The 15,117-nt window shown below is 32.2% G+C and overlaps 1 protein-coding gene across 2 annotated transcripts; it reads left to right on the top strand.

Annotated features, from left to right (window-relative positions):
* Positions 1-213: 213 nt before the first annotated feature.
* LOC21403197 (wall-associated receptor kinase-like 14) lies at positions 214-5,600 on the top strand. 2 transcript variants are annotated; one of them, XM_024175251.1, is made up of 4 exons: positions 214-545; positions 828-1,670; positions 3,128-3,202; positions 3,994-5,600. In XM_024175251.1, the coding sequence occupies exons 2-4, from the start codon at positions 863-865 to the stop codon at positions 5,274-5,276; spliced, it is 2,166 nt and encodes a 721-aa protein (XP_024031019.1). In that variant the 5' UTR covers positions 214-545; positions 828-862; the 3' UTR covers positions 5,277-5,600. The 2 variants fall into 2 exon arrangements, with proteins under 2 accessions (XP_024031019.1, XP_024031023.1); XM_024175255.1 differs by lacking the exon at positions 214-545 and having other exon boundaries at positions 772-1,670.
* Positions 5,601-15,117: the final 9,517 nt, after the last annotated feature.

Raw genomic sequence — 15,117 nt, 5'->3', positions numbered from 1 at the left:
ATTTATTTTTTTATTATACTAAAATATTTTTATATAAAGTAATATTAATTAAAAATTTAAATTAGTGAATTTGATAGCTGACTTGAAAATCTCGCGAGTAATTTTCTCTCTCTACAAGGGCCTTTTTGTACTAGAACACTCCATCAGAAAATATAAAAAGGAAGAAACGAAAAAAATAAAAAATAAAAAAGAAGGATAATTCCTTCTTCCACTAACATATATTTTAACGTTTTTGTGAAGTGGCATAGGAGGAGTGCAAAAGAGACGGCTTTTTTCTTTTCTTCCCAGAACCCAAAAGACAGAAAATTTTTTCTTTTTTTCCTTTCAATTATTTTTGTGTTTTGGATGAACAAGAAAAATAGAAAATAACCAAAAGTTTCTTCTATGCAAAAATATACGCTTGCAGGGAAGAAGAAGAAGAAGAAGAAGAACTTGAAAAACTGAAATGCAAAGAACAGGGGAAGAAGAAGAAGAAGAAGAAGTTAATTGCTTTACATATTGGAAGTGGCAGAGAGAATTAATAAAAGTCTCAAGAAATTCCACAGGTAAAAAAAAAAAAAAAACTCATTAAATTCGTTATTTCTATTAAATAAATTCAAAGCTAGCTAATTTATTTACTTGAAAAGCATTTATTGAGATAGATGGCCTCCCAACGGTATCGTCATCAATTTTCAGCTTTGAATTCCTCAAAATTTTGTTGAAACGGAGCTTTAAAAAAAAAAAAAAAAAAAAAAAAAAAAAAAAATTTAAAAAAAAAAAAAAAAAAAAAAAAAAAAAAAAACCCAAAATCCATAAACCTTTTTGGTTGGTTTTGTAACTTGTTGCAGAAAGGTGATGACTTGAGCCTGTTTGTTTCCCGAGAATGATTCCATTTTCCCACGGAAGAAATTTCTCTCTCATCATTTTCATCCTCTTCATCGCAATTCTTGTTTCTTCTTCTTCAATGGAAGCTCGCAGCTCAACAATCTGCGACAGGTCATGCCCTAGTGGAAACGGGAAATCACCGAACACAGTTCCGTTTCCGTTCGGCTTCTCCGATGGCTGCGAAATTCGATTGAACTGCTCCTCATTCGGCGAGACCAAAATCGGCGAGTTCGTGGTTCAGAACTTCACGGCGAGCAGCGTGTTCGTCAATCTGTCGGCCAAATGCGACCGTCCGATCGAGTCGATCAAGCCGCTGTTTGGTCGGAACTATGGGCTGACCTGGGAGAACAGTCTTCTCCTCCATGACTGCGAGTCAAAGAAGCTCAATGGCTGCCTCGTTCCGATGAGCGTCGTCGAGAAGAGGCTCAGATTGGAGGACAATTGCAGCACTTCGGCTTCGAACAAGAACGATTCTTCGCTCAACTGCTTCTCTCAGGATTCCGCCGCCGCGGCGGATATTATGGACTTCGCGGAGGTGAACAACACCTCGTGCAAGTCGTTGTTTACCTCGATCGCGGTCAATTCCGGCGGCGACTCGCCGTACTCGCTTGAGTTTCAGAGACTTGAATTAGGTTGGTGGCTCAACGGATTGTGTAGAAACAAACGCGCTGAGTTCTGCCATGCGAACGCTACTTGTGCTAACGTCACTCTTCCCGGCGGGAAATTAGGGTTCCGGTGCTATTGTCCGAAGGATTTTAACGGCGACGGATTCGCCCGCAGTCGCGGCGGCTCCGGTTGCTGGAAAGGTGAGTCACTCTGGTACAACATTGTGCCTTTATTTTTAGAATTTTTTTAAGGACCTTATTGAATTATTCCTCTTTTTTTTTTTGTTTTTTTTAAAGCTATTACTTTTTTTTTTTCTTTTGGTGGATGGCATAATTGCATTTGACGATGGAAATTATTGGGAAAGGAAAAGTATACGGTTTGGTGGGTTTTTTTTGTCTTTTGGCCAGTTAGAAAACAACATATAATAATTGTTTTGATTTTTCTTCCTTATTATTAACTTTGCTGAGTTTCATGGATTTATTCTATTTTGATGATAAAGGTTATTTTGTGCACAAGTGTTTTCATCATTAACGACCTTTGACCAAATTGTCACCTTAAAATTGGAAACTGTAGATGTCTCTTTTATGCGTTGTCCTATTGGAATATTTACTCGAAAGAAAAAAAAAAAAAAAAAAAAAAACTTGCCTATTTACCTTGAGATGAATTCTGAGAATTAATTGTCAAAAAAAGGGAAAAAAAAAAAAAAGAATCTGAGAATTAGAGAGAGGCATAAGAATCCATGTAGTTCAGAAAAAGGCACCGCATTTCGTCATTTAGGATTGGCAATTGATGTTTGATAGTTATGTCATGGTTTAATTTTATGGGCATTTGGTACATTTGAATAAGTCATGACAATGTCAGGTTACTAGCCCATTTGAAACTTATTTTCTTACGCCTGAAAGCTGAATGTTTACTGGATGATATAGATTTTAGCAATTTTAGTCATGATTAAAGAAGGATTGTACCTGCTGAGAATATAAGATCCTGTCAAGCTTTGAATTTGAAATCAATTTATTAATCCCATGAGGAGTTGAAAATGCATTTAAGATATCTTCAAAAGTCAAATGTTAGAAGTTTAAGCAAATTTCCCCAATTTATTCTAGAGTTATCCGGTTTTGCATATGCCTAGAGCAGCCTCGTTCATTTCGTTGATTCGAGTTTAGAATTCGAGTTTTGCTACAGTAAAAAGCTCTCACAAACAATCACATCTAACTTTTTTGTTACAGTAAAAAGTTCTCACATAAAGTCACATCTCAACTCGAATTAAAAACTCAAATCAGCGAACTAAACGGGCCCTTAATTACTTTATTTCAACAAAGTCAACGGAAATGAACTTTGTTGTATCTACATTTGTCACTAAAACGATTGAGCTGATTATATGTGTATTAAATAGGTGCTTGTATTATACACCTTGTTTCATGATGGATATGAATTCTTCAGTAGGAATTTGTGTGCATATGCATGCTTGTGTTTTAAAAATGATATGTTCTTGTTGGAAAGTAGCCAGACAGAAAAGCAAGATTTTGTTAATGTATGGGAGAACGTTCAGATATGCATTTTCTTTTGCCATGCTTGAGCAACCAAATTAAATCTTGAAATTTGTAATTTCAATTCTGCTATTTTATGCTAATCATCTTTCCCATTGGCGTCTCATCAGATTCAGACTGCAATCCTCGAAAGTACTTGTCTGGCAAATGTGGTGGAATGAGTAAAGTTGTTGTTCTTGTTATAGGTAAACTTTCTTTTGTTGTTTGTTTTTGTTTTTCCTTTTTTTTTTTTTAATGATTTTCTTTTTTAGATTTCCCATTGTTTTTGACTAGTACATCAAGGTTCTCTCTAGTTCCTAAATATTTCTTTTGAGTCGTTTTTTCTATTCTATCTTTTTGAGGTTAAATTAACATTCTTTTCCTTACACTACGTTGTTCATAAGTTCTCTGGACCCGTTTGGCGGAGCTTTTGTTTTTGCTTTTAGTTAGTAGAAGAAGAGAAATAAAAGCTATGTCTTTTCAATAAGTGTGTGGAATAAAAGAGAGCTTAATGGGTCAAAACATTTTTTAAATTTGCTAACAAGTATTAAAAGTGTTGGAATATTGTTCAGAATGCCTTAATGAAACTCTAGTGCAAATTTTGAAGTTTATTCAGAAGTGCTTTTTTTTAGAAGCCTCACATTTGTGCCTTTGACTGGAAGCTCTTTTGAAAAGCTGAGGCATTTTTGACAGATTATCTAAACACTTTCAGAAGCAGCTTTTGTAGTCTGGAAGCCAAAAGCAGCTTGTAAGAAGCTCTCTGACACAGGCCCTCCATGATGATTCTGTTCATTTGAAATGCTTTGATTTCATTTCTTTCAGAGGCCATTTGGTGTCGAAATGGTCTCATTTGTTTCAAAGTTGACAGGGGTTATAATTCAACCTTGACAGCCACGGCTGAGATGTTGACTATGACTAAAATATTACATTCTAGATGTCTTTCTGTTTACACTTCACCTTTCAGATGACACTATGTGCCCCATTGGTTGGATTTCAGGGATTATATCTGGAGCTGTTTTGATGGCCTTTCTAACTTGCCTCTGTCACTTTGTCCGACACCGCTCGACTTGTTTGAAAAACCGGATGAGTGCAAAGCGCCTTCTATCTGAAGCAGCAGGCACTTCCAGTGTTGCTTTATACCCCTACAAAGAGATTGAAAAGGCCACCAATGGATTCTCGGAAAGTCAAAGGCTTGGAACTGGAGCCTTTGGTATGGTTTATGCGGGGAAGCTCCATAATGATGAGTGGGTTGCCATTAAAAAGATCAAACATAGAGATAACGACGGGATTGACCAAGTATTGAACGAAATCAAGCTTCTCTCCTCTGTGAGCCACCCGAATCTGGTGCGCCTTCTTGGTTGCTGCATTGAGCAAGGTGAACAGATCCTTATATATGAATACATGGCTAATGGAACTCTTTCTCAGCATCTACAAAGACAGAGGGGTAGAGGGCTTCCATGGACCACACGGCTCACCATTGCCGCCGAAACTGCGAATGCTATAGCATATCTCCACTCTGCTGTGCACCCACCAATTTATCACCGGGATATTAAATCCAGCAATATACTCTTGGATTTCAACTTCAAGTCAAAAGTAGCAGATTTTGGGCTTTCCAGACTCGGCATGACAGAGTTGTCACACATATCCACAGCCCCACAAGGAACTCCGGGCTATGTTGACCCTCAATACCATCAGAATTTCCACCTCTCTGATAAAAGTGATGTCTATAGTTTTGGAGTAGTTTTGGTTGAGATAATAACATCGCTGAAAGTGGTCGACTTTAATAGACCTCAAAGCGAGGTGAACTTGGCTGCACTTGCTGTTGATAGGATTGGTAAGGGCTGTGTGGATGACATAATAGATCCATTCATTGAACCACACAGGGATGCTTGGACACTTTATTCTGTTAACAAAGTGGCCGAACTCGCCTTCAGATGCCTTGCTTTCCACAGTGACACAAGGCCTTCTATGATGGAAGTGGCAGAGGAACTTGAACAGATCAGGCGGAGTGGGTGGGCAACATTAGAGGAAAACATATTTGCATCATCAGTGGTGTCCTCTTGTTCGTCGCCTTATAATGGGAGCGAGTCACTGGGTAGTACCGTGTCTAAGAAGGCAGGAATAGGGAGTCAGAGATTGATTGTTCCCCCAAGAATAGACGATAGCCTGGCTTCTATGGAGGAGGAGCAGGAAAGCTCCCCTGTTTCTGTGCAAGAGCCATGGTTCAGTGAGCAGAGTTCACCATCAACAAACAGCTTGCTGGGTAACGTAGTACGATGACTTAAAATTACTTTGTTATTTTGGGCTCGTAGCTTCATATCTTCATGTGAATAGTGAATACCATTAGATGTATTTTACTCCTCTTAGCCCTTTACTGCTCATATAATGTACTCCTTATAGGTATCATTTTATATGCTTGGCCATAAGTATCCTCTCTCCCTTAGTTCTCTGTGAATCATGCTATAGAGACACTTGTATTCACCAAATATTACTTGTACACAGACCAAGAGAATTGATTTTGAAACTCTATTCAGTCGGTTAGCATGTCATTCATATGTGATATGTTTGGAATTAGAGGCTGCTCTCACAACAAAAAAAAAAAAAGAAAAAAAAAAGAAAAAGAAAAAAGGCCAATGATTGATTTATTGAGTTCTTTCTGCCTAACTTGGATATACCAACGAGTAGCAGATTACATTGTAGTGCACAACAGTTCAATCTCACAAGGACCACGAAAATTAGAAGGCATAGATTGATTTGTGTCTGCTATGCTGTAGATAGGGGTGTCGAAAGCTTGTTAAGTAACCAATTAATTTGATTCAATCCAATCCGCATGGTGCAGATAATCGTTTGAGTGCATATTGGATTGGTTGAATTTTTTTTGTAAAAACCACACGTGCAGATGGGTTGTAGTTTAAGCTGAAATATGCGGGATTGGATCGGTCGAACACCCCTAGCTATACATAGCCCTTGATCACTACTCAGCCAAGAGTGTTTAAGATAGTTCATTATTTTTAGATTACTCCAGCATGGTGGTTAATAAGCTTGGCAGATCCAGACATCTTCACCAGAACAATCCACAAGTCTGCACCTAACAAATATTTTGATGTTGGTATTTTCACCATCTCTTGTTCTTTGATTCATTGCTCCATTTTGGCTGCTTTGAGGCTAGACATTGCTTTAACTGCCCCGCTTATACGTGTAATATCTAGTACGTATAATATCAATTAGAATATTGTTAAGTCATACAAAATTTTTATGTCGAAATTCTATAGGTGTAAAGTTAAATTTTCACTCAAACTTTGGTTTGGTGAGGGCAGCAAAGAGGGTTATAGAGCCACCAAAACCCTGTTAAATTTAAAAGTTTCACGAACACCTCGGGTGCAAGAAAAATAATTAATATTTTTTTCCCTTTAGAGCATTTCTAATGTAATGTTATAATTGATATGCCAATTATAAATTTAAAATTTGAGTATAAAAAACTCTTTAATGCAATCTTATTTGTGTAGATACAAATTAGATTGAGTACTTAGGCTCAAAATTTAAACTTTGGATTGATTTTTAAAGTAGCCATTTAAAATTAGACAACAAAATTAAAACTCATCATCATAAATCATAAACTAGTCTCATAATCAACTCAATCATTTCACATAAACTAAAAATCAAATTCCTTTCGCACTACACATATCAACATAAATCTAATATATTAGAAGTAATTACATAAAATCCGATTTTAGAAGTTGTATTTGTAAAAATGCCGACTATTGTACAATCCGTTTTGCCCTCATTGAGTATTTTAGGCATTATTACTTTTATGGTTAATTTTTGCATTTTTAATTCTGGTTTTTCATTAAAATTTATATATTTACTTTCCAGTTTTGTACGGATTTGATTTATTTGTATTCAATCACTTTTAATTCATGCTAATATGTTTTTTTTCTTGGTTTTGCTTTTCCCTCTTCTTTTCATTTTTGAATTCAGCCGTTTCAGATGAGTCCATTTCACGTCTTGGTTAATTGAAGGCCATTTTCCACTTTTGTCGATTTGTGTCTCAACCAACTTCATCCTTTTCATTTCTGGGTTGTATTACGATATAATACCATTCATTTTGCTGATTTGAGTTTTACTACAGTAAAAAGTTCTCACAAACGGTCACATCTGACTTTTTTGTTACAGTAAAAAACTCTCACATAAAATCACATCTCAACTCGAATTAAAAACTCGAATCAACAAACTAAACGGGCCCCAAGAGTGCGTTTGGAACTCGTTTTAAAATGATTTTATTTTTTGTATGAAAATGAAAATGAAAACGTTTTCAATCTCAGACATAAATCATTTTTGAAAATGCGTTTGGTAGTTTTATCAAGAGATTGTTTTCAGTATAAAAAAATCCATTAATATCTCTCTTTCTCTCTCTGCTCGAAAGAGAAGAAAACGAAAATAAAAAATAAAAAACGACTAAAAGTCATTTTTCATTTTTCTCTCATTTTACACTAATTCAAAAAATCATTTTCATTTTCATTTTTTATCTTTATTGCGTAAAATGCTATTTTAAAAACATTTTTATTTTTTTTCTCAAAAAATGTGAAAAATAAAAACACGAGTCAATTCTAAACCCGACTCAAGCTTTTAGTTTATACTTTTTGATGAGACCAGGGAAACACATGGGCCCTGTTTGTTTCATTTTTCATTTTTATTTTTCACATTTTTCGAGACTAAAAAATGAAAACAGAAACATAAAATTCGTTTGGCCTAAAAGTTTTTTAAAAACAAAAACAAAACCATTTTTGTCTTTTGTGAAAAATTGAAAACGAAAAAAAGTTGTTTTCATTTTCTCGTTTTCGTTTTCTGAAAACGGATTTCATTTTTTTTATTTATTTTCTTCTCTCTTTTCTAAAACCGTTTTTGTCTTATATAATGATGTTTATTTAATATATTTATTTAATATGTTATTATTTAATATATTTAATAATATTATTTATTTAATAAATTATTATTTAATATATTTAATAATATTATTTATTTAATACATTATTATTTAATATATTTAATAATATTATTTATTTAATATATTATTATTTTAAATATTATTACATGTTTTTAAAAATTAAACCACCAAACGCAGTTTCATTTTTTTTAAAACTGAAATCAATTTCTGAATAAAACTACCAAACGCATTTCAGAAATAATTTCAAAATGAAAATGAAAGCGTTTTCATTTCTATTTTCATACAGAAAACAAAAATATTTTGGAACCAATTCCAAACGCACCCATGATTTGTTATGTCAGAGCTGTCGTTTTTGGTTTTCTCAAACATAGGGGTCATTTCATCATAAAGGCAGGTGTGAGTTTTTTTTTTTTTTCCTTTTCTTTAGGTAATTCCTTTTTATTTGTTAATTCTTGTGTGTTGAGCGTGTTTTATTTGTTTGTTTGTTTGTTTTAACATTATGCTAATGAAATTAATTTGTGGTTTTGTATATTTATGTGAATTAGTCATATATTCTCTATCTTAATGATTTTAGCATTAGTCTAAAGAAAATTGTATTTGGGTTTGTATATTTATATGTTTTAGTCATATATTTTGTATCTTAGTCATATATTCCCTATCATAATGATTTTATCAGTAGTCTAATGAAAAATGCGTTTAGTTTTGTGTTTGGCTTTTAAAATAATTTTTCATTAAACTAATGAAAATAATATTGGGTTTTGCATATTTATGTGTAGACATATATTCTGTATTATAATGATAAATTATTTTAAAGAAAAAATTTTGTGGTTTTGTATATCTTGGTTCGTTCATATGAAATTTTAATTTGGCATTCATTTTCACAATAATTACTGATTTTCATTGTATTCTTTTTTTTTTTTGGGGATTAATGGCGGAGGATAATGGTATCATTCCCTTTTTTTATTTGTCAGAGTTTCTTTCTTTCTTTTTTTTTTCATTAAAGAAAACTTCCTTTGTTTAAAACTACTATATTCTCATTAAATGCTAATATAATTTACTACTAGGTGTTGACTTTGTAAATAACAAAATTGGAAAATTAATTTTCTCTATATCAAGATCCATTTTCTTATCAATTTTGTTCTTTAATCAATTTTTTTTTCACTATATAAGGATAAAATGGTCTTAATACATATGATAGTAGAGATTTTGGTAACTAAACAAGAAAGCAGGTATTTTTTTAAAACATGGCACTCATAATCAGCATTTATGTAAATGACCCAATATATAATAATGCGGAACAATTAGATCAGTTTAAGAAAAAAGAGACAAATACTTCTTAGAGTGTATGAATATGGATTTTTATCTTTTACTCTTATTTAATATCTTTTTTAATCAATAATTATATTAGTTAAAATGTATTAATAAAAAATAAAAGATAAAAATCTGGACCTATACACTTTAAAAGTGAGTTTAACAATTTTCTCTTACATATTTTTTTCATTCAATTCACAACCGATGCGCGGTTGATCGGTTTGTGGAAAATGTCAGCAATCCAATCCGTAATTCGTTGGTTATCCACATTTTGCAAATTGAATTGAATCATTTTAATCGGTTTTATCGGGTATTTGCAAATTTTGAAAAATGTTGCAAATTAGTCACTTGTATTCACCAAATTTTACTACAGACCAAGAGAATAAAATTAAGAAACTCTACCCAATTAATATATTATGTGCATAAAACATATTGATTAAAACAATAGCTAAAGTTAAATACCTTTAGTGCATATAAGATTTTAATTAATGCAGTCACTAAGCAATATGTTATTTATGATTCGATGGGTACTCCATTTAGTATTAGTAACTCATAATTAGTTAATCAGATAAAGTAGATGTGACCATCATTGAAATTATCATTAATAAAATGCTTAATTTTATTTATATTAACAAAAATGCTTTTAATTAGAGAAAATTGTTACACTTATTCTTAAAATTTATGAATTTAAATTTTTTGTATTTTTTATTGATTAATACACTTTTGACTAATCAAGTTATGTGATTAAAAATTAATGAGCCAATATTTATGAGCCGAACTTCAAAACGGTACTATTTAACAGGTATTTATCCTTTTTTCTTTTTTAATTATGAAAACCTTGCAAATTAATTCGACATAATGGGTCTCAGTATATTAAAACAAAAAAATATGTAACGAAGAAAAACATTTATTAATTTAATTAATCAAATCGAAAATGTCATACATAAATTGTTTCAAAACGACATAATCCTAATGTGGATAACTGATTAAGTGCACATTATTTGTGCCCTTGATCGCTAATGACAAAAGACCGGTGGGGGCATTATTTTATACACCCTTCAAAAGTGGTCCAAGATGCTGGTCCAGAATCTTGGCATTTCCAATGTCCTGATTTGTGTGGACAAGGTACACACCTAACATGTATTTTGATGTCGTTATGTTCACCGTCTCTTCTACTTTCACTATTCATTGCCCCATTCTAGAGTTGTAAATTTGGACTGGGTTAAACATGATGATATGAAGTCAGTTATTGTTGATCCGATCCTGATCCTAACCCGGTTTAAAAAAAGAAATTAAATTTAAAGTTAGGTTGGGCTGAACCTCTCTTCTCCCTGCCCGGCACAAACATCATTTTTTTTTTATTTTTTTTAAAAAGACCTTATAAAATTTCAGTCATCCGACCCTAAATTTTTTGGGTTTATGACTAGACTGGGTCAACCTTCTCTCTTTTAAGATCAACTCAACACGGCTAGAAATTTCCTTTCAGGCTGCCAGACTCGGGCTGGGCCAGGCCAAGCGGCTCAAACTTACAGCTCTACTCCATTTTGATTGCTTTGTGGCTGAATGTTGCTTTCACTGCCTGCTTATGTGTGTGTGTGTGTGTGATATTAATGAGAAGAATGTTAAGGCATAATGAATTCTGAAGTGGATAATCCATAGCTATAAAGTTAGATTTTCATATTCACATTCGGTGTGTGAAAACAAGGAGAATAATAAGGATAAATAAATTAAATAAGGACTATGCAATATAAAACCAGCAAAATCCTGTTAATTTAGCAGATGCATGGATGACTTGTGTGCGAGAATTAAGACAACTTTATTTATTTATTTTCTTTCTTATTGAAAGACCAATGAGATAATCTACTCACAAGTTGAAATGTTTTGCGGCTTCTAGTGGGACTTAAAAACTTAGGAAGGATTATGAATTTAATATGATCGACTAAAAAAAAAATGCTTGGATTTTATGAGTTAATCGGCCTTAAATGGTATTAATCAGGAACATATTTTGGGCAAAGCACCCCCCAAAAAGATTATTCACTAAATAATCCCAAATGCCATTACAAATCGAGCCTTTAATAAATGATAACCATAAAAATGTAAGGATAATGTCTACAAAATTTCATAATTTTTAGACGTCGTTTTTATTTTATTTTATTTTTCAAAGATGAAAAATAAAGAACATCATAAAAAATAAAATATTCATGAAAAATTGGTGCCGCTTATTGCATTAATTCATAAAAATAATATATTAATTTTAAAATGCAAAACATAAACAAAAATGTAAATTTTTTACCTAGCCCGGCCCCTAGGCGCCCCACTACGCGTGCCGAAGACTTTTTGACAGCGTTTTACTTTATTTTTGTCATTTTTTGGGGTCATTTTTTATAGACATGCCAGAAAAAATATAAGGATCGTGTCTGCAAAATTTCATATCTTTTTAACATCATTTTTATTTTATTTTATTTTTCAAAGATAAAAAATAAAGAAAATCATAAAAAATAGAATATTCGTCAAAAAATGGTACCGGTTGTTGCATTAATTCCTAAAAGTTATATATTAATTTTAGAATGCAAAACATAAATAAAAATGTAATTTTTTGACCCATCCCGGCCCCTGAGCATCCCACTACGCGGGCCGGGGGCTTTTTGACAGCGTTTTACTTTTTTTACTGTCAGTTTTTGCGGCCATTTTTTGCAGGCAAGCCCATAAATATGGCAGAATCATGTCTGTAAAATTTCATAATTATTTGACGTCATTTTTATTTTATTTTATTTTTTTAAGATGAAAAATAAAGAAAATCATAAAAAATAGAACATTCATCAAAAAATGGTGCTGCTTATTGCATTAATTATGAAAAATTGTATATTAATTTTAGAATACAAAACATAAATAAAAATGTAAATTTTTGACCCATCGCGGCCCCTGGGCGCCCCACTACGCGAGTCGAGGACTTTTTGACAGCGTTTTACTTTTTTTGCCATTGTTTGGGGCCATTTTTTACAAACATGCCCAGAAAACTATAAGGATCGTGTCTGTAAAATTTCATAATTTTTTACGTCTCTTTTATTTTATTTTATTTTTCAAAGATGCAAAATAAAGAAAATCATAAAAAATAGAATATTCATCAGAAAATGGTGCTGCTTCTTGCATTAATTGATAAAAATCATATATTAATTTTAGAATGCAAAACATAAATAAAAATATAAATTTTTTACCAATCCCGGCCCCCGGGCACGCCACCACACGGGTCGGGAGCTTTGTGACAACCTATTACTCTTTTGTAATTTTTTGGCCATTTTTTGCGGGCAAGCCCAGAAAAATATAAAGATCATGTCTACAAAAGTTGAAAATTTTTTGACGTTATTTTTATTTTATTTTATATTTCAAATACAAAAAATAAGAAAAATCATAAAAATTAGAATATTCATGAAAAAAATGGTGCCACATATTGCATTAATTGTTAAAAATTATTTATAAATTTTAGAATGTAAAAGATAAATAAAAATGTAATTTTTTGACCAATCCCGGCTCCTAGGCGCCCCACCATGCGGGCCGGTGGCTTTTTTACAGCGTTTTACTTTTTTTTTTATCATTTTCGGTTGCCCTTTTTTACAAGCATGCCCAGAAAAATGTAGGGATCATGTCTACAAAATTTCATAGTTGTTTGACGTCGTTTTTATTTTATTTTATTTTTTAAATATGAAAAATAAGGAAAATCATAAAAAATATAATATTCATCAAAAAATGGTGCCGCTTGTTGCCTTAGTTCTTCAAAATTGTATATTAATTTTAGAATGCAAAACGTAAATAAAAACAAAAATTTTTGACCCATCCCAGTCGCTGGGCCCCCCACTACGCGTGCCGGGGGCTTTTTGACAGCGTTTTACTTTTTTTTTCCATTTGGTGGCCATTTTTCACAAGCATGCCCATAAAAATGTAAGGATTGTGTCTATAAAATTTCATAATTGTTTGACATCATTTTTATTTTATTTTATTTTTCAAAAATGAAAAATAAAGAAAATCATAAAACATAGAATATTCATGAAAAAATGGAACCGATTATTGCATGAATTCCTAAAAATCGTATATTAATTTTAGAATGCAAAACGTAAATAAAAATATAAATTTTTTACCCAGCCCGGCCCCTGGGCACCCCACTACGCGGGTCGGGGGCTTTTTGACAGCGTTTTACTTTTTTCGTCATTTTTGGGGCTATTGTTTCCAGACATGCCCATAAAAACGTAAGGATCGTGCATGTAAAATTTCAGACTTTTTTAACATCATTTTTATTTTATTTTATTTTTCAAATACGAAAAATAAGGAATATGATAAAAAACTAGAATATTCATCAAAAAATGGTGTCACTTGTTGCATTAATTGTAAAAAATCGTATATTAATTTTAGAATGTAAAACAGAATAAAATGTAAATTTTTGATGCATCTCGGCACTAGGCGCCTCACTACGCGGGCCGGGGGATTTTTATAAGCGTTTTACTTTTTTTTTTATCATTTTTAGCTGCCATTTTTTGCAGGCATGCCCAGAAAATGTATGGATCGTGTCTGTAAAATTTCATAATTGTTTGACGTTGTTTTTATTTTATTTTATTTTTCAAATACAAAAAATAAGGAAAATAATGAAAAATAGAATATTCATAAAAAAATATTACCGGTTGTTGCATTAATTCCTAAGAATCATAGATTAAGTTTAGAATGCAAAAAATAAATAAAAATGTAACTTTTTGATCCAGCCCGGCCCCTGGGCACCCTACTACGCGGGTCGGGGGTATTTTGACAGCGTTTTACTTGTTTTATCATTTTTTGGGGCTATCTTTTGCAGGCATGCCCTGAAAAATGTAAGGATCATGTTTGTAAAATTTCAGATCTTTTTAACATCATTTTTATTTTATTTTATTTTTCAAATACGAAAAATAAAGAATATGATAAAAAAAATAATATTCATCAAAAAATGGTGTCCCTTGTTGCATTAATTGCCAAAAATCGTATATTAATTTTAGAATGTAAAGCAGAAAAAAATGAAAATTTTTTATCCATCCCGGCCCCTAGGCGCCTCACTACGCATGCCGGGGGATTTTTATAAGCATTTTACTTTTTTTTGTCATTTTTAGCTGCCATTTTTTGTAGGCATGTCCAGTAAAATGTATGGATCGTGTCTGTAAAATGTCATAATTGTTTGACGTCATTTTTATTTTATTTTATTTTTCAAATACCAAAAATAAGGAAAATCATAAAAAATAGAATATTCATAAAAAAATGTTGTCGGTTATTGCATTAATTCCTAAAAATTGTTTATTAATTTTAGAATGTAAAACATAAATAAAAAAATAAAATTTTGACCATCCCGGCCCCTTGGCGCCTCACTACGCAGTCGAAATAAAATAAAATAAAAATGACGTCAAGAAATTATGAACATTTACAGACACAATCCTTATATTTTTTTGGGCATGCCTACAAAAAAAGGCCTCAAAAATGAAAAAAAAGAAAAACGTGGTATGAAAGCCCCCGACACGCGTAATGGGGCGCTTAGGGGCCGGGATGGGTAAAAAATTTACATTTTTATTTATGTTTTGCATTGCAAAATTAATATACAATTTTTAGGAATTAATGCAACAAGTGGCACCATTTTTTATGAATATTCTATTTTTATGATTTTCTTTATTTTTTGTCTTTGAAAAATAAAATAAAAAAAATTATGTCAAAATGTTCTGAAATTTTGCAAACACGATCCATACATTTTTCTGGGCATGCCAAAAAAAATGGCCATAAAAAATGACAAAAAAAAGTAAATCGCTGTCAAAAAGCTCCAGGCCCGCGTAGTGGGGCGCCCAGGGGTCGGGATGGGTAAAA

The sequence above is a fragment of the Morus notabilis genome, unplaced genomic scaffold (genome assembly GCF_000414095.1).
Source record: "Morus notabilis unplaced genomic scaffold, ASM41409v2 Scaffold25, whole genome shotgun sequence".
Classification (NCBI taxonomy): Eukaryota; Viridiplantae; Streptophyta; class Magnoliopsida; order Rosales; family Moraceae; genus Morus; species Morus notabilis.
Note: the sequence above shows the minus strand (reverse complement) of the source record. Positions and strands in the feature narration are given on the sequence as shown.